General features: G+C 34.7%; 1 protein-coding gene across 1 annotated transcript in view; it reads left to right on the top strand.

Annotated features, from left to right (window-relative positions):
* LOC306850738 (E3 ubiquitin-protein ligase UBR1-like) overlaps positions 1-20492 on the top strand; it is a 48548-nt gene that overhangs the window by 12176 nt on the left and 15880 nt on the right. The window contains exons 14-26 of the mRNA XM_079386576.1: positions 35-163; positions 1600-1780; positions 4236-4297; positions 4385-4495; positions 4867-4932; positions 5054-5155; positions 6289-6352; positions 6496-6620; positions 6826-6878; positions 7001-7103; positions 7204-7252; positions 7619-7773; positions 7988-8087. Coding sequence (XP_079242702.1) covers positions 35-163; positions 1600-1780; positions 4236-4297; positions 4385-4495; positions 4867-4932; positions 5054-5155; positions 6289-6352; positions 6496-6620; positions 6826-6878; positions 7001-7103; positions 7204-7252; positions 7619-7773; positions 7988-8087 — 1300 coding nt within the window. The remainder of the gene's footprint in view (positions 1-34; positions 164-1599; positions 1781-4235; positions 4298-4384; positions 4496-4866; positions 4933-5053; positions 5156-6288; positions 6353-6495; positions 6621-6825; positions 6879-7000; positions 7104-7203; positions 7253-7618; positions 7774-7987; positions 8088-20492) is intronic.

Genomic DNA, 20492 nt, shown 5'->3' with positions numbered 1-20492 from the left:
TGTAGCTTAATTGAATGTCATTCTTTGATGGCAGGGGATGGAGGAGGTGAAGAGGCAGCTTGGTCAGCATGTTGAGGTGGAGCCCGAGTGGGAGGCGGGATTTACCCTCCAGATGCAGCTGCGCCTCATTCTCGGCATGTTTCAGGACTGGTGTTCTTCTGACGTGAGTCACGGCTTGTCAGGGATCTTGCTTTTCTGTATTGCTTTTTTGGGGTAAAATACATAAGAAATTGGTGATTATGGAAAATTTAATAAAACTTGATATAATATGAATATATAGAATTAATATACTTCTGTTGAAAAGGTTTTATTTTATTTTTTATTTTATTGCTTATCAAGGCTGTGTACCAAAAATGTAAAATAACTTTTTTTTTTTTTTTTTTTATCTGAATATATTTTAAAATGTAACTTTTTCCTGTGAGGTCAAAGCTGAATTTTCAGCATCATTTCTTCAGTTTCAAGTGTTCCTTCCGAAATCGTTCTAATATACTGATTCGGGGCTCAAGACACTTTTTATCGGTGTTAAAAATGTTAGTTGTGCATAATATATTTGTGGAAGCTTTTTTAACAAATATAAAAAAGTATTTATTTGAAATATTTTTTAGAATTTGTATATATTATTAAAATATATATATTAGATGTAAACATCTTTTCTGTCACTTTTTATCAATTTAATTCATCCTTGCTGAGTAAAAGTATTTATATAATTAAAAAATCAAATCTTACTGACACCATACTTTTTGGTAACATGTTAAATGGACATATTATTATTTCCCCCAACTCCCCACAATATCTGTACAGACCATGGTTAAGTTGCATCTTGATTTCAGAATATCCCAAATTGGGTGTTTTATTCCAGTCTGTACATGTATACAGAAAATATAAAACATTTAAGACCTGGTGAACTGGTACAGCTGTAATATAATAACCTTTTTTTTTCAAAGATATAAATTTAACAAAATATATCTAACAATGATGACTTGTTAATTTAATAACTAGTTAATAAAGGTAAATTTGGACATTTGCAAATTGATTAAAATATGCCAAGGTCCAGTCTATGTAGTCTATATATCAGTCTTTCTAGATTTTAGACATTGCAATGCAAACTGGTATCTCACACTTTACTCATATAGTCAAAATTTATTAAATAATGTTTTTAAAAAAAGTTTTCATTTAAGTGAATGGGATGTGACACCACATGGCAAACACCTAATGTGAATGCTGTAATCTGTCGAAATGAAAATACACTGCCCACATAAATCAAACCATTCTACTTTTGTTAGTTATACAAAACTCTGTACTAAAACAACATGTGCTTTATTACCAAACATTGTTTTATAATCAGAAAATACATAATGTTCCCAAAATCAAGTAAAAATCAACTTCAGGTTACAGAATGTAAACCTAACGCTGAGACAAAGCACTTAAATTAACCACCGTCTACTTTTAAAGCCATTGCTTGACTGATTAGCTTACAATCAGTCAAGCTTTGACTAATCAGTCAAAGCTTGACTGATTAGCTTTTTGTTTATCCACTGGTTAATGAATGACTTGGAAATGTGTCTGTGTCTATGTGTGTGTTGTGTTATTTACCCACAGGAGAGGGTTCTGTTGTTGGCCTTTCAGGAGTGTCACAGAGCTCTAATGTCCTGCACTAACCAGCCCTTCCGCAGTGAGCCGACAGACAGCTACATGTGCAAGCAGATTCTCCACACACGCCCATATAAAGTCTCCCAGGAGCCCGTCTCCATCCATCTGCCCATCACCAGACTCCTGGCCGGTTAGCACAATTGTTGAATCCCTGTAACAGAAGTCAGACTTTTGAGGGTTTCTACCTGGTGATATTTTAAAATGACACAGGAAGTAATGTTAGTGGTATCTTCAAAAATTGGGTGTTACATTAAAGAGAAGCTTAAGTCATTTTTAAAACTTCTCTTATTTTCCACCAATAACATTATTCTCTTTTTTTCAAAAGTGAACATTGGGTCACACTTTATTTTGCGGTTCAGTTCTTGCTATTAACAAACCATTAACTATAACTTTTGCCTCAATAAACTCTTAATTTGCTGCTTAATAATAATTAGTAAAGTAGTTGTTAAGTTTATGTTTTGGGTAGGATTAGGGATGTAGAATATGGTCATGCAGAATATGTGCTTTATAAGCACTAATAAACAACCAATATGTTTATAATGGGTATGATTATAAGCAACTAGTTAATAGCAAAAGTGAGTCCCTATACTAAATAGGGGTGTAAGAAAATATCGATACACGTGAGTATCGCGATATTTTGTTTGGCGATACTGTTTCAATTCTCCAAAACGGAATATCGATATTTAGAAAAAATAAAATAAAAAATCATACAAGTTGTTTCGTTTTGAATTCATATCCTGACCGCTAGTCTTCATCTCTGAACTTAAACAGTGACAGGAAATACTAGCATCAGGGCACTCCACTAATGCTAGCGTTAATATAGTTCGCTGCCAGTAATGGAGGATGAAAGAATTGTTCCAGTTCTCGTTTCGGTGTACAAAGCTGAAGTGTAGCACCATTTGGGCTTTTGTGGTAATGTCTGCCCCGGGACCGCGGCGCGAGCGCAACCTCGGTTCTGCCGCTTGCCGCATCCCGTGTTGAAGAGCCTTTGCGCGGCGGGTGGTAGAGTCGCCATGCAGCTGCAGCTTTCTCTCGTAATTCAGGGGCATTTTGTGCAGTTGGGGCGGTGCACGCGTCGCGTTTTCGGCGATTCCACGCGAAATATAAATACAAACTGACAAACCTGTGAAATCCAAGTTGAAAAGTTCTGAGAATGTTTAACATCTGTATTTATTTGATTGTTTTACAATTGTTTTGTTTTCTTTAGGAATCCTGCAAGCACTTTATTTTTCATTGATATTAAGCAGATGCAGGCGCGCAGATGGCACTAGGGACGGGGGGGACATGACCCCCCCAGATTCATAGTGACCCGATCCGTCCCCCTCACTGTCTCTACGAAAGGCAACATCAGTATACGGAGGATAAATCAGGGTTTCTGCTATGTACATTAGCCTAAGTAGTGGCGGCCAGGCCACATGCGCTAAGCCATTTTTGAAAAACGCTTTTGACCGCAGTGTCTGACCGAGTCCCAAAACACGTGTAGCCAATCAGCAGTAAGGGGGCATGTCTTGTACTGACAGCTTGGCCCCCCCCCCAGTTAAAAAATCCCATCTGCGCCCCTGAGCAGATGTCATTTTTTGTTCAGATCAAATGTTATGACATTGCATGTCACAATTGTAAACTTAAACTGTGAAACTTTAGAGTCTATAAATATATATTTTTATCTTTTTATAAAATACATTTTATACATACATTTAACTAAAGAATCATGCAAGCACTTGAATATTTCCCCCTTTACTCGTACTGCACAAAAAGTGGTTCAATAATGTTGAATGTTATAGGGACTGATTATTGCAAATGCAGATCCCAGTGTGTTCTGCAGTGTGTTCTAGTTAAACTATTTTTACTTATTTATTTTTTTGCTAAGGTTTGCATATGGGGGTGTGTTCTTAATGACAGCTTTCCTAAAAAATATATATCCTATTCCTAAAATAAGAAATATCCCAATGTATCGTCTTGCTTACAGTATCGCAATGTATCGCAATATATCGTATCGCAACCCCTGTATCGTGACACGTATCGTATCGCCAGATTCTTGCCAATACACCGCCCTAATACTAAAGTGTTTTTTAATTCATAAATTTAATTGTAAAATGTATTAAAATAGAAAATGGTTATTTAAAAAAAAATATATATATATATATATATATATATATATATATATATATATATATATATGTATATGTGTATATATCCTGTGATGACGACAGCTGAATTAATCCAGTCTTCAATGTCAAATGATCCTTCAGGAGGCGAAAAAAATCGTTTTTGAAAGCAGTAAAAAAAAAGTACTTGAAAGTAATTTTTTTTTAAAGAATTATTTGAGGAATAAAAAGTTCAAAAGAACTGCATTTATTTAAAATAAATATTTTGTTGCATATTTTTGTAAAATATTTTATAAAACAGTTTACTATTATTTTTGATCAGTTTAATGCTGCCTTGGATAGAAGTAGTAATTTCTTTCAAAACTCTGTAAATTATTGGAACTCATGAAAGTGTACCAAGGATTGTGGCTGTTTTATTATTTTTTTTATTTTTTTATTTTTTGGTGGTCACTGCAATACTCTGTCTGTATCTGCTCTCAGGTTTATATGTGTTGCTGTGCCAGACTGGAGCAATCCAGTACCTCCCTGACTTTGTGGATCCTGTGAGTATTTCATTAATTAATAAAATGAAGCTGTGATGTGTGAATGTCCAGCACTGTGGTTTACAGGTGTGTATTTGTGTGTTTCAGATGCAGCTGAACTTCACTGAGCTGGCGGAGCAGCCTCTGCGCTGTGTTGTGCTGGCGGCTCAGGTGTGTGCTGACATGTGGCGCAGAAACGGCCTGTCTCTCGTCAGCCAGGTGAGAGAGCCACCAATTTTTTTTTTTTTTTGTTAAAAAAATCACTAAAAACATGAAAGTAGAGCATATTTGGAAATACAATAATTAGTCATTCTTTGAAAAACCTGAATGTTCAAAATCTGAAATGAAAAGATAATTTCGAACACATCCATTGTTTCATTTGAACATATTGTACATCTGTATGTGGCTTGACATGGCCTTTAAAGGTTATTGATGCTGTCTAAATTATATTTCATTTGGATGAACGTATGTATTGTATACTGGAGGGGTGAAATGAAAAAAAAAAGGCAAATATGTAACAGAATTTAAATGCTTGAATGTCGATGTTGTGTTGCGTCATGAATTTATTCGAACGTTTTCTGATATTTTAGGTGTATTACTATCAGGATGTTAAGTGCAGGGATGAAATGTTTGATAAGGATGTTATCATGTTGCAGGTATGTCCTTAAAATCACAAATGTGTATGAAATATAAAAATAATAATATAAAATAAATAATATAATTATTAAATTAAAATATATATTCATTCAATTAATTACATTTTCTTACCAACCACAGATTGCTGCTTCCAAAATGGACTCCAATCATTTCCTCATGCTTGTTCTTTTGAGATTTGAACTTTTTGATGTTTTTAATGGCAACTCCTCCAGTAAAGATCAGGTGAGTAAGAGAAGGTGCGGTGAGATCAAGTGGAATATGTAACAGGGATGAACGATATTATCGGACAGATATCGGAATCGACCGATAATGGCTTTAAATGTAAATATCGGTATCGCACCGATATGAAAAATTATGCAGATATGTCTTGCCGATAAGAGGAATACATTAACTCGCATGTTCTCAGGGTCTGCTAGTGATTAGATCACGTCAACAGTGTGGCTCATTCTTGAAGCAAAGTTTTGTCAGAATGATGATTAGACTCACTCTTTTGGATCACTGCATTTAATCTGTGAAAGCAGTACGAATGACGCGTTTGGTGTGTGATAGAGTAAACAGTAGTAGCATGTGCAACGGCAGCAGTGACAGCCTCCCCCGGGTCCTAATGCCCTCTTAGTAAGGAGTTTTAATCTCTAGGGGGTGCTGTTGGCCTACTTCTAATAAAATTAAAAGGAAAATGGCCTACACAAATAACATTTAGACAGTGTTTCTGATTAAATAAGCAGTAATTGATGTCATAAAATAATGAGTATGTTTTGATTTAAAGGTCAGAAGCTATCACAAATCACAAACATGACACTTGTAAATTAAATAATTTTATATATACTGATTTATTAAGGTGTAATGTTTTTTTTAAATCATAAGCTCTGAAAGATTTTCTGAATTTTTACAACTCTTTTGCTTTAGACCATCTACAAATGTTAAAATAAAATGTTAGGGTTAACACTGCATCTTAATGGGGAATAAAATGCAGCGATTGATTTATAGTTATTTTCAAAGCTTCAATGTGCTGTCAAAAAACCTTCATTATTGTTTGTTTAATTCTAACAAATAAGTTCTTGTTAAAAACGAACCAAAATTAAAAAAATATTTTGCTTATAATTTCTGCACAGGAGAGACTTGGTGTTGTTTCCAATCAAAAGGAAATATATCGGTAGCGGTATCGGCCAAAATGAGTTGAAAAATATCGTCAAAATCCAATTTCGTGCATCCCTAATATGTAAAGTTCTGTAGCAGCTTCTCCAAAACTGATCAATACATGCCTAATAATTTATACGTAAATAATAAATAATCTATGCTTTTTGTCATTGATTATGGATTTTGACTCGTTTCTGTGCCTTTTTTTCATCACACAGGAAGTACTGAAACAGTGGAATAGGTTAACAGAGGAGATGCTTTACCTGATAATCATCATTGTAGGCAAGTTCTCACATATTGACTTTTTATTTTTGTCTTTTGCTGCCCTTAGTCGTTGTGTTATCTGTTGTTATATGTAAATGGGTTGACTGGGGACACTGCCTTTGTTTTGCCTCTGATATATATTTTGCATGTGAAATATGCAGGTGAACGATACGTGCCTGGAATCAGTCATGTGACTAAGGAGGATGTGACTATGAGGGAGGCCATCCATCTGCTTTGTATTGAATCCATGGCTCATAGCAGCCTGGTTAAAAGCCTGCCTGAAAATGTAAGAGTTTATTGTTTTGGTTTGTTTTGTTGTATTTTATTTTGCTGTAAAATTGTGGCAGCCTGAGATTTACTTACATTAACTGACCAGTTTAAGTACATTATCTGACTGTGTGTAATTTAACTATAAACAATATATATGTGTAACTGAACAATAAACATTCTTTTATAGTTACTTTATGAACCTTTTTTGAATTGCATCACAGGAAAGCCATGAAACAGGGCTTGAAACGGTCATCTCTAAGGTTGCCATTTTCAAGTAAGTAGTTTACTTTTAATTTCACTAGTTTAGTTGTTTATACAAGTTATTACACAGTTGTTACACTCACATCTCAATACAATGTGAAATGTACTCCAAAATCTTTATTAAATGCTGTTTAGGAAACCAGGAGTGTCAGGCCATGGCTTGTATGAACTGAAGAAGGAATGTCTGAAAGAGTTTAACCCCTTCTTCTATCATTATTCCAGACCACAGCATAGTAAGGTACGTGGTGCACCCATTATCTCACTCATGATCTCATTCTTATTAATTAAAATACAGATTCATCTTTTAACAGAAGGAAATGTTTATTTGTTCATATTAGGCAGAAGAGGCTCAGAAGAAGAGGAGAACCCGAGAGGGCAGTGATAAAGGTATGCTGATCTGTACTGATGTTAAATGCATTAAGTCTGTTTTGAATATGAGTCGCTGCATGTTTCAGATGATTAATAAAAGACTTGTATTCTGGAAAATATGGTAAATGCTAAACAAAAATGCAGTGTTGTGATTTTGAATGCATTAAATAATTTCTTTCAATTGTATGAAAATAAATATGAAGAGGTATTTTGAATTATAGCTTTTACAATTGTGGATTTGTATTGTATTTGTAAATGTTGTATTGTTCGATTAAAACCCAGGGCTAGAATTATGAATTTTGAGTAAGAATTTGTTTACCAAAAATGTCACTAGTAGATGATATTAATGCACCGGGTGTGATATGTGATGTTACTCTATTTTAGCCCTCCGTCCCCCAGTGCCTCCTCCCTTCTCTCCAGCATTCTCAAACATAGTGTACCTGCTCTGCTGTGACATCTTCATCCTTATTCTGAAGAGAATCTTCCAGAAAGCAGCGGAGGACCGTTCCAACCGATGGACTGAACCCATGATCCAGAGGGTATGGCTCTTACTGCCCTGCCTTCACCATTGCTCACAGTTTTTGCTAGGTTTCAGTAACGTAAATGTAGTTTACTTAAATATTTAGTGCATTTGCATTTTTAAGAACATAATTCAGTTACATGGACAATTATTGGCTGTTGCTGTTTTCATGGTGAATTTGTTTGAAGTGAGATTTGATAAATGTGATTTCTAACACGCTTGTATGGCTTTAGGCCCTGCACCTTGTAGGCCAGGCTCTACTGGAGGAAAAAACGCAGTTGGAAAGCAGCAGTACTGAGGAAGTGACCTTTGACTTTAGTCTGAAAGCACAGAGTAAGATCTCACCCTATGTTTTTTTCTGAAATGTAGTGCAGACCCCATCCTACTGCTAGTTTCATTGGTCCACTTAATCACATGGGCCTAGTCAAAGTTCAGACTTCATGGGTTCAGATCAGAATTCAGAAAAATCATGGAATTTGTTTGCAACAAATAGTAATGCTATCTATCAGAATACAGTATGCTAATTCTATGGTTTACAATAGGAGGCATGCAAAATATGCAGTATTGGGAGTCGATGATTTCAGTTCATATTCAGTATTTTATAGGCAATCATTGACATGATAAATAAAAGCTATATATGAATTAGAATACTTGTCTTTTGGTTTCTTAGCCTTTTTTTAATTTCCATCATTTGCTCTTTCAGTGATTCACTTAATTTTAGACTTTCTCTTTTGCTTTTCTCTAATACTTTCACTTTCACTTTTTTTGCATTGTTTTGCCTTTTCAGTTACTTTTTTGCCTATTAATTGCTACACTGGTTTTTACTTTCACTTTTTTTTTTTTTTTTTTTTTTTTTTTATAATATTGTATTATATCAGTTTGTTTTATTTCTTTTTTTGATCTTTCTTTCTGTTTTGCTCTTTCACTTTCGCTTTTTAGTTCTCACTTTCTTTAAATTTTTTGGTTTCTTTTAGTGTTCTTTTTATCTTCCTTTTTACTTTTCCTCCTGTTCTCTTCTTTATTCCTTTTATCTTCCTTTTCACTTTGTCTTTGTTGCTCTTTCTCTAGTTATTTTATTTTTCCACTCATTCTCTTTTGTTTGTTTCACTTTCTGTCCTGCTTTCTTTCACTTTCACTTTTTTTCTTTTTACTCTTTCATTAGGGCCCAAGCCAGTAAGGCGCAGGGCCCTATTGTTCTTCTAAGGATTATTATTAGGGCCCAAGCCAGTAAGGCGCAGGGCCCTATTGTTCTTCTAAGGATTATTATTTTTTTTATTATTTTTTATTTCGACTATCCGGGTACTTTTGGGGGCCTTAACGTGCCCGAAAACTCTTGAAAATTGGCACGCACATTGGAACCTGCGGCCATTAGGACGCCACAGACGCTGGGACCCGGGCGTGGCACAGGGGCTCTACGGCGCCCCCTGGAAGATTGTCAAAAAGCTTGATGTATAGCTCACACATACTTGCACGTATTCATATGAAACTCGGTACACATATAGAACTCATTGAGCCGAACAACTTTCACGCTGCATGTCTTAGGCTCCGCCCAACAGGAAGTCGGCTATTCAGGGCTGTTTAAAAAGCACATGCTCTGGAATTTGATATACTCCTCTGAGGATTTCCATACGATTGCCACCAAACTCGGTGAACATGATCTCAAGACATTGGGGACGCTAAATTGCGAAGATATTTTTGATATGTCGAACGGTTTGCCCGTGGCGAGGCGATGAAGTTATGGCGAAAAATGAGACCCAGGAAATGCCTAATAACGTCCACATACATTGTATGATGTAGATCAAACTTCAGTGGTTTGTTCGTTGTATGATGCCGATCGGATAGATGTGACTATTATGACTGAAAGTTATAGCGCCACCAACTGGCTGCAGGAAGTGTGTCGTTTTCAAAATGCTTTGAATTCAGCATCTTATTTTTACTCGATTTGCTTCAAACTTCACCAGAATAATGTCAAAACACGGCCGATGTAAAACTGTGAAGGGAATATTGATATCTAAAATTATGTTGCCATGGCAACGTGTCAAAGTTGAAAATTCGTTTCTGGTGATTTTGAGGCAGATAACATGTTTAGAATGTCATGAAACTCAACACACATATCAGTATTAATGATAGTTAGACACTGGAAAAAGCTCATAAACGGGCGTGGAAGAGGCACTCTATAGCGCCACCTTTTGTCAAAAATGGGGGGGTTAGTTTTAGCTACAGACACCAAACTCGGTACATAAATTGTTCTTATTAATCCGGACAACTTTCTAATTTACAGTCATTAGCTACGACCAACAGGAAGTCGGCTATATTTATTTTAAAGTGGGTTTTTTTTTAAAACAGGCTGTAAACAAATTCATACTCCTCCAAACAGAAACACGTAAATCACACCAAACATTTTTTCTCATGATGCCAAAATACTGAAGATGCTAAATTGCGGACGGATTTAGGATATCTTGAACGATGATTTAATGGCAATTTATTAAAGTTACTGTAAAAAATAGATTTTTTTTTTTTTTTTATCTTTTAAGAGCAGCTTCCAAACACTTCATAAAAAATTACATGCACATAACAATACAGTCTGAGGATATGTGATTAATTTCATGAATTTACAATACACTATGGAGAGCAGAAAATTAAAAAACTATCAGAGAGTTATTAAACTGCTGAGTGAGAGCTCCTGCCAGTCTGCCTCTGATTGAGGGGTGGGGGTGGGGTGGGCTGTCAGTGACTGTGTGGATTGAGGCAGTGGGTGAGAGAGAGAAAGAGAGAGAGAGGGTCTGTTTTTTAAAATCTTAAAAAAATGCTTATAAATCATTAAAGATTTTTATAACACTTTATAATAAGGTCTCATTTCTTAACATTAGGAAATGCATTAATTAACTGAACTAACAATGAAAAATATATTTTTACAGCATGTTAATTCTTCCATGATAGTATGAACTAACAAAGAACAATTTTTTTTAAAGCATTTATTAATCTTTTTAATGTTAGAAAAATAGTCATGTTCAAAAGATAAACTTTAAAATTTAATAATATATTAACACATTTTGGAATTAATATTGATCAATATTAAATGGTATATAATTATTAATGATTATATATATATATATATATATATATATAATGATAGCTACAGACACCAAACTCGGTACATAAATTGTTCTTATTAATCCGGACAACTTTCTAATTTACAGTCATTAGCTACGACCAACAGGAAGTCGGCTATATTTATTTTAATGTGGGTTTTTTTTTTTTTAAACGCGCTGTAAACAAATTCATACTCCTCCAATCAGAAACACGGAAATCACACCAAATATTTTTTCTCACGATGCCAAAATACTGAAGATGCTAATTGCAGACAGATTTAGGATATCTTGAACTGCGTTTTAATGGCAATTTATTAAAGTTACAGTAAAAAAGAGAAAACTTTTTTTTTTTTTTTCTTTTAAGAGCAGCTTCCAAACACTTCATAAAAAATTACATACACAGAACAAGACAGTCTGAGGATATGTGATTAATTCATGAATTTACAATACACTATGCGGAGGAGAACATTTTAAAACTATCAGAGATCTCCTGTCTCTGTGCTTCTAATGTGTGCGGTAGGTGACTGGGTGGGTGACTGACTGTGTGAGTTCAGTGAGTGTGGAGGGGGAGAGAGAGAGAGAGGGGGTCTGTTTAAACATCTCAATAAAATCCTTAAAAAATGCTTATAAAGCATTAAAGGTTTTGATAACACTTTATAATTAAGTCTCATTTGTTAACAGTAGGGAAGGCATTAATTAACATGAACTAACAATGAAAAATATATTTTTTACAGCATGTTAATTCTTCATTGATAGTATGAACTTACAATGAACTAACAATGAACAAAATATTTTTAATATTAGAAAAATAGTCATGTTCAAAAGATAAAACATTAAAATGTAATAATATATTAACACATTTTGGAATTGATTTTGATCAACATTAAATGGTATATATTTATTAATGATGTAAATTAACAACAGTTAAATAATGTTGTTTTTTAACATTGGTTAATTCACAAATAACATTAAATATTAACAATATATTTTTTACTTTATTCATTTGTGTTAGAAAAAATTATTAATGTTAGTTAATGGAAAAATAAATCATTAAAAAATGCTTATAAATCATTAAAACCTTTGGTAACTATAATAATTTCTCATTTGTTAGCATTTGTAAATGCATTAACTAACATGAACTACCAATGAAAAATATATTTTCACAGAATTTAAAGTTTTATATGTTGTTCTGTGTGTGTGTGTGTTTCACAGAGTTGATGGTTTGGATTAACCCTTTAATTGCCGTATCCCTTAAAACCAAACTGCCAGAGGGTTACTGTGATGCGTGTGCTCGCTGGGCACCGTTTTATCGATGCCACCGGGGTGGCGTATGCTGACGGCTTGGGCCCGTCATCGCTGCTTGCAGCTATATTTTTTTTTTTTTTTTTTTTTTTTATTTCAATCATCCGGGCACTTTTGGGGGCCTTAACGTGCCCGAAAACTCTCGAAAATTGGCACGCACGTTGGAACCTGCGGCCATTAGGACGCCGCTGAGGCTGGGACCCGGGCGTGGCACAGGGGCTCTACGGCGCCCCCTGGAAAATTGTCAGAAAGCTTGATGTATAGCTCACACATACTTGCACGTATTCATATGAAACTCGGTACACATATAGAACTCATTGAGCCGAACAACTTCCGCGCAGCATGTCATAGGCTCCGCCCAACAGGAAGTCGGCTATTCAGGGCTGTTTAAAAAGCGCATGCTCTGGAATTTGATATACTCCTCTGAGGATTTCCATACGATTGCCACCAAACTAGGTGAACATGATCTCAAGACATTGGGGACGCTAAATTGCGAAGATATTTTTGATATGTCGAACGGTTTGCCCGTGGCGAGGCGATGAAGTTATGGCGAAAAATGAGACCCAGGAAATGCCTAATAACGTCCACATACATTGTATGATGTATATCAAACTTCAGTGATTTGTTCGTTGTATGATGCCGATCGGATAGATGTGACTATTATGACTGAAAGTTATAGCGCCACCAACTGGCTGCAGGAAGTGTGTCGTTTTCAAAATGCTTTGAATTCAGCATCTTCTTTTACCTCGATTTGCTTCAAACTTCACCAGAATAATGTCAAAACACGGCCGATGTAAAACTGTGAAGGGAATATTGATATCTAAAATTATGTTGCCATGGCAACGTGTCAAAGTTGAAAATTCGTTTCTGGTGATTTTGAGGCAGATAACATGTTTAGAATGTCATGAAACTCAACACACATATCAGTATTAATGATAGTTAGACACTGGAAAAAGCTCATAAACGGGCGTGGAAGAGACACTCTATAGCGCCACCTTTTGTCAAAAATGAGGGGGTTAGTTTTAGCTACAGACACCAAACTCGGTACATAAATTGTTCTTATTAATCCGGACAATTTTCTAATTTACAGTCATTAGCTACGACCAACAGGAAGTCGGCTATATTTATTTTAATGTGGGTTTTTTTTAAAAACGGGCTGTAAACAAATTAATACTCCTCCAAGCAGAAACACGGAAATCACACCAAACATTTTTTATCATGATGCCAAAATACTGAAGATGCTAAATTGCGGACGGATTTAGGATATCTTGAACGATGATTTAATGGCAATTTATTAAAGTTACAGTAAAAAAGATAATTTTTTTTTTTTTTTATCTTTTAAGAGCAGCTTCCAAACACTTCATAAAAAATTACATACACAGAACAATACAGTCTGAGGATATGTGATTAATTTCATGAATTTACAATACACTATGCTTAGGAGAAAATTTAAAAACTATCAGAGAGCTCTTAGACTGCTTCTGAGTGAGAGATCCCTGTCAGCCTGCAGCTGAGTGAGGGGTGGGGTGGGGTGGGGTGTGAGTGACTGTGTGAGTGACTGTGTGGATTGAGGAGCTGGGTGAGAGAGAGAAAGAGAGAGAGGGTCTGTTTTTTAAAATCTTTAAAAAATGCTTATAAATCATTAAATAAGGTCTCAATTCTTAACATTAGGAAATGCATTAATTAACGTGAACTAACAATGAAAAATATATTTTTACATCATGTTAATTCTTCCATGATAGTATGAACTAACAAAGAACAATTTTTTTAAAGCATTTATTAATCTTTTTAATGTTAGAAAAATAGTCATGTTCAAAAGATAAACTTTCAAATGTAATAATATATTAACACATTTTGGAATTAATATTGATCAACATTAAATGGTATATAATTATTAATGTTTATATATATATAATGATAGCTACAGACACCAAACTCGGTACATAAATTGTTCTTATTAATCCGGACAACTTTCTAATTTACAGTCATTAGCTACGACCAACAGGAAGTCGGCTATATTTATTTTAATGTGGGTTTTGTTTTTAAACAGGCTGTAAACAAATTCATGCTCCTCCAAACAGAAACACGGAAATCACACCAAACATTTTTTCTTATGATGCCAAAATACTGAAGATGCTAAATTGCGGACGGATTTAGGATATCTTGAACGATGATTTAATGGCAATTTATTAAAGTTACAGTAAAAAAGAGAAAACTTTTCTTTTCTTTTTTTCTTTTAAGAGCAGCTTCCAAACACTTCATAAAAAATTACATACACAGAACAATACAGTCTGAGGATATGTGATTAATTTCATGAATTTACAATACACTATGCGGAGGAGAAAATTTAAAAACTATCAGAGTTCTCCTGTCTCTGTGCTTCTAATGTTTGCGGTAGGTGACTGGGTGGGTGACTGACTGTGTGAGTTCAGTGAGTGTGGAGGGGGAGAGAGAGAGGGAGAGAGAGAGAGGGTCTGTTTAAACATCTCAATAAAATCCTTAAAAAATGCTTATAAAGCATTAAAGGTTTTGATAACACTTTATAATTAAGTCTCATTTGTTAACAGTAGGGAATGCATTAATTAACATGAACTAACAATGAAATATATTTTTTACAGCATGTTAATTCTTCATTGATAGTATGAACTTACAATGAACTAACAATGAACAAAATATTTTTTATATTAGAAAAATAGTCATGTTCAAAAGATAAAACTTTAAAATTTAATAATATATTAACACATTTTGGAATTGATTTTGATCAACATTAAATGGTATATATTTATTAATGATGTAAATTAACAACAGTTAAATAATGTTGTTTTTTAACATTGGTTAATTCACAAATAACATTAAATATTAACAATATATTTTTTACTTTATTAATTTGTGTTAGAAAAAATTATTCATGTTAGTTAATGGAAAAATAAATCATTAAAAAATGCTTATAAATCATTAAAAGCTTTGGTAACTATAATAATTTCTCATTTGTTAGCATTAGTAAATGCATTAACTAACATCAACTACCAATGAAAAATATATTTTCACAGAACTTAAAGTTTTATATGTTCTGTGTGTGTGTGTTTCACAGAGTTGATGGTTTGGATTAACCCTTTAATTGCCGTATCCCTTAAAACCAAACTGCCAGAGGGTTACTGTGATGCTTGTGCTCGCTGGGCACCGTTTTATCGATGCCACCGGGGTGGCATATGCTGACGGCTTGGGCCCGTCATCGCTGCTCGCAGCTATATTTATTTTTTTTTTTTTTTATTTTTTTTTTTATTTCAATCATCCGGGCACTTTTGGGGGCCTTAACGTGCCCGAAAACTCTCGAAAATCGGCACGCACATTGGAACCTGCGGCCATTAGGACGCCGCTGAGGCTGGGACCCGGGCGTGGCACAGGGGCTCTACGGCGCCCCCTGGAAAATTGTCAGAAAACACGATGTATAGCTCACACATACTTGCACGTATTCATATGAAACTCGGTACACATATAGAACTCATTGAGCCGAACAACTTCCGCGCAGCATGTCTTAGGCTCCGCCCAACAGGAAGTCGGCTATTCAGGGCTGTTTAAAAAGCGCATGCTCTGGAATTTGATATACTCCTCTGAGGATTTCCATACGATTGCCACCAAACTAGGTGAACATGATCTCAAGACATTGGGGACGCTAAATTGCGAAGATATTTTTGATATGTCGAACGGTTTGCCCGTGGCGAGGCGATGAAGTTATGGCGAAAAATGAGACCCAGGAAATGCCTAATAACGTCCACATACATTGTATGATGTAGATCAAACTCCAGTGGTTTGTTCGTTGTATGATGCCGATCGGATAGATGTGACTATTATGACTGAAAGTTATAGCGCCACCAACTGGCTGCAGGAAGTGTGTCGTTTTCAAAATGCTTTGAATTCAGCATCTTATTTTTACTCGATTTGCTTCAAACTTCACCAGAATAATGTCAAAACACGGCCGATGTAAAACTGTGAAGGGAATATTGATATCTAAAATTATGTTGCCATGGCAACGTGTCAAAGTTGAAAATTCGTTTCTGGTGATTTTGAGGCAGATAACATGTTTAGAATGTCATGAAACTCAACACACATATGAGTATTAATGATAGTTAGACACTGGAAAAAGCTCATAAACGGGCGTGGAAGAGGCACTCTATAGCGCCACCTTTTGTCAAAAATGAGGGGGTTAGTTTTAGCTACAGACCCCAAACTCGGTACATAAATTGTTCTAATTAATCCGGACAACTTTCTAATTTACAGTCATTAGCTACGACCAACAGGAAGTCGGCTATATTTATTTTAATGTGGGTTTTTTTTAAAAACGGGCTGTAAACAAATTAATACTCCTCCAAGCAGAAACACGGAAATCACACCAAACATTTTTTATCATGATGCCAAAATACTGAAGATGCTAAATTGCGGACGGATTTAGGATATCTTGAACGATGATTTAATGGCAATTTATTAAAGTTACAGTAAAAAAGATATATATATTTTTTTTTATCTTTTAAGAGCAGCTTCCAAACACTTCATAAAAAATTACATACACAGAACAATACAGTCTGAGGATATGTGATTAATTTCATGAATTTACAATACACTATGCAGAGGAGAAAATTAAAAAACTATCAGAGCTGCTTTTGAGTTAGAGCTCCCTGCCAGCCTGCCTCTGAGTGAGAGGTCCTGTCAGCCTGCAGCTGAGTGAGGGGTGGGGTGGGGGTGGGGTGTGAGTGACTGTGTGAGTGACTGTGTGGATTGAGGCAGTGGGTGAGAGAGAGAAAGAGAGAGAGGGTCTGTTTTTTAAAATCTTTAAAAAATGCTTATAAATCATTAAAGATTTTGATAACACTTTATAATAAGGTCTCAATTCTTAACATTAGGAAATGCATTAATTAACGTGAACTAACAATGAAAAATATATTTTTACAGCATGTTAATTCTTCCATGATAGTATGAACTAACAAAGAACAATTTTTTTAAAGCATTTATTAATCTTTTTAATGTTAGAAAAATAGTCATGTTCAAAAGATAAACTTTAAAATTTAATAATATATAAACACATTTTGGATTAATATTGATCAACATTAAATGGTATATAATTATTAATGATTATATATATATAATGATAGCTACAGACACCAAACTCGGTACATAAATTGTTCTTATTAATCCGGACAACTTTCTAATTTACAGTCATTAGCTACGACCAACAGGAAATCGGCAATTTTTTTTAATGTGTTTTTTTTTTTTTTAAACGGGCTGTAAACAAATTCATACTCCTTCAAGCAGAAACCAAAAATTCACACCAAACATTTTTTCACATGCTTCCAAGATACTGAAGATGCTTCATTGCGGACCGATTTAGGATATCTTGAACGGTGATTTAATGGCAATTTATTAAAGTTACAGTAAAAAAGAACACTTTTTTTTTTTTTATCTTTAAAGAGCAGCTTCCAAACACTTCATAAAAAATTACATACACAGAACAAGACCGTCTGAGGATATGTGATTAATTTCATGAATTTACAATACACTATGGAGAGCAGAAAATTAAAACTATCAGAGATCTGCTGTCACTGCGCTCCTAATGTGTGCGGTGGGTGACTGACTGTGTGAGTTCAGTGAGTGTGGAGGGGGAGAGAGAGAGAGAGAGAGGGTCTGTTTAAACTTCTCAATAAAATCCTTAAAAAATGCTTATAAAGCATTAAAGGTTTTGATAACACTTTATAATTAAGTCTCATTTGTTAACAGTAGGGAATGCATTAATTAACATGAACTAACAATGAAAAATATATTTTTTACAGCATGTTAATTCTTCATTGATAGTATGAACTTACAATGAACTAACAATGAACAAAATATTTTTAATATTAGAAAAATAGTCATGTTCAAAAGATAAAACTTTAAAATGTAATAATATATTAACACATTTTGGAATTGATTTTGATCAACATTAAATGGTATATATTTATTAATGATGTTAACTAACAACAGTTAAATAATGTTGTTTTTTAACATTGGTGAATGCACAAATAACATTAAATATTAACAATATATTTTTTACTTTATTCATTTGTGTTAGAAAAAATTATTCATGTTAGTTAATGGAAAAATAAATCATTAAAACCTTTGGTAACTATAATAATTTCTCATTTGTTAGCATTAGTAAATGCATTAACTAACATCAACTACCAATGAAAAATATATTTTCACAGAATTTAAAGTTTTATATGTTGTTCTGTGTGTGTGTGTTTCACAGAGTTGATGGTTTGGATTAACCCTTTAATTGCCATATCCCTTAAAACCAAACTGCCAGAGGGTTACTGTGATGCTTGTGCTCGCTGGGCACCGTTTTATCGATGCCACCGGGGTGGCGTATGCTGACGGCTTGGGCCCGTCATCGCTGCTCGCAGCTATATTTTTTTTTTTTTTTTTTTTTTTTTTTTTTTTTTTTTTTTTTTTATTTCAATCATCCGGGCACTTTTGGGGGCCTTAACGTGCCCGAAAACTCTCGAAAATTGGCACGCACGTTGGAACCTGCGGCCATTAGGACGCCGCTGAGGCTGGGACCCGGGCGTGGCACAGGGGCTCTACGGCGCCCCCTGGAAAATTGTCAGAAAGCTTGATGTATAGCTCACACATACTTGCACGTATTCATATGAAACTCGGTACACATATAGAACTCATTGAGCCGAACAACTTCCGCGCAGCATGTCATAGGCTCCGCCCAACAGGAAGTCGGCTATTCAGGGCTGTTTAAAAAGCGCATGCTCTGGAATTTGATATACTCCTCTGAGGATTTCCATACGATTGCCACCAAACTAGGTGAACATGATCTCAAGACATTGGGGACGCTAAATTGCGAAGATATTTTTGATATGTCGAACGGTTTGCCCGTGGCGAGGCGATGAAGTTATGGCGAAAAATGAGACCCAGGAAATGCCTAATAACGTCCACATACATTGTATGATGTAGATCAAACTTCAGTGATTTGTTCGTTGTATGATGCCGATCGGATAGATGTGACTATTATGACTGAAAGTTATAGCGCCACCAACTGGCTGCAGGAAGTGTGTCGTTTTCAAAATGCTTTGAATTCAGCATCTTCTTTTACCTCGATTTGCTTCAAACTTCACCAGAATAATGTCAAAACACGGCCGATGTAAAACTGTGAAGGGAATATTGATATCTAAAATTATGTTGCCATGGCAACGTGTCAAAGTTGAAAATTCGTTTCTGGTGATTTTGAGGCAGATAACATGTTTAGAATGTCATGAAACTCAACACACATATCAGTATTAATGATAGTTAGACACTGGAAAAAGCTCATAAACGGGCGTGGAAGAGACACTCTATAGCGCCACCTTTTGTCAAAAATGAGGGGGTTAGTTTTAGCTACAGACACCAAACTCGGTACATAAATTGTTCTTATTAATCCGGACAATTTTCTAATTTACAGTCATTAGCTACGACCAACAGGAAGTCGGCTATATTTATTTTAATGTGGGTTTTTTTTAAAAACGGGCTGTAAACAAATTAATACTCCTCCAAGCAGAAACACGGAAATCACACCAAACATTTTTTATCATGATGCCAAAATACTGAAGATGCTAAATTGCGGACGGATTTAGGATATCTTGAACGATGATTTAATGGCAATTTATTAAAGTTACAGTAAAAAAGATAATTTTTTTTTTTTTTTATCTTTTAAGAGCAGCTTCCAAACACTTCATAAAAAATTACATACACAGAACAATACAGTCTGAGGATATGTGATTAATTTCATGAATTTACAATACACTATGCTTAGGAGAAAATTTAAAAACTATCAGAGAGCTCTTAGACTGCTTCTGAGTGAGAGATCCCTGTCAGCCTGCAGCTGAGTGAGGGGTGGGGTGGGGTGGGGTGTGAGTGACTGTGTGAGTGACTGTGTGGATTGAGGAGCTGGGTGAGAGAGAGAAAGAGAGAGAGGGTCTGTTTTTTAAAATCTTTAAAAAATGCTTATAAATCATTAAATAAGGTCTCAATTCTTAACATTAGGAAATGCATTAATTAACGTGAACTAACAATGAAAAATATATTTTTACATCATGTTAATTCTTCCATGATAGTATGAACTAACAAAGAACAATTTTTTTAAAGCATTTATTAATCTTTTTAATGTTAGAAAAATAGTCATGTTCAAAAGATAAACTTTCAAATGTAATAATATATTAACACATTTTGGAATTAATATTGATCAACATTAAATGGTATATAATTATTAATGTTTATATATATATAATGATAGCTACAGACACCAAACTCGGTACATAAATTGTTCTTA

The sequence above is a fragment of the Barbus barbus genome, assembly GCF_936440315.1.
Source record: "Barbus barbus genome assembly, chromosome: 30".
NCBI lineage: Eukaryota > Metazoa > Chordata > Actinopteri > Cypriniformes > Cyprinidae > Barbus > Barbus barbus.
This window is presented reverse-complemented; position numbering and strand designations above follow the sequence as displayed.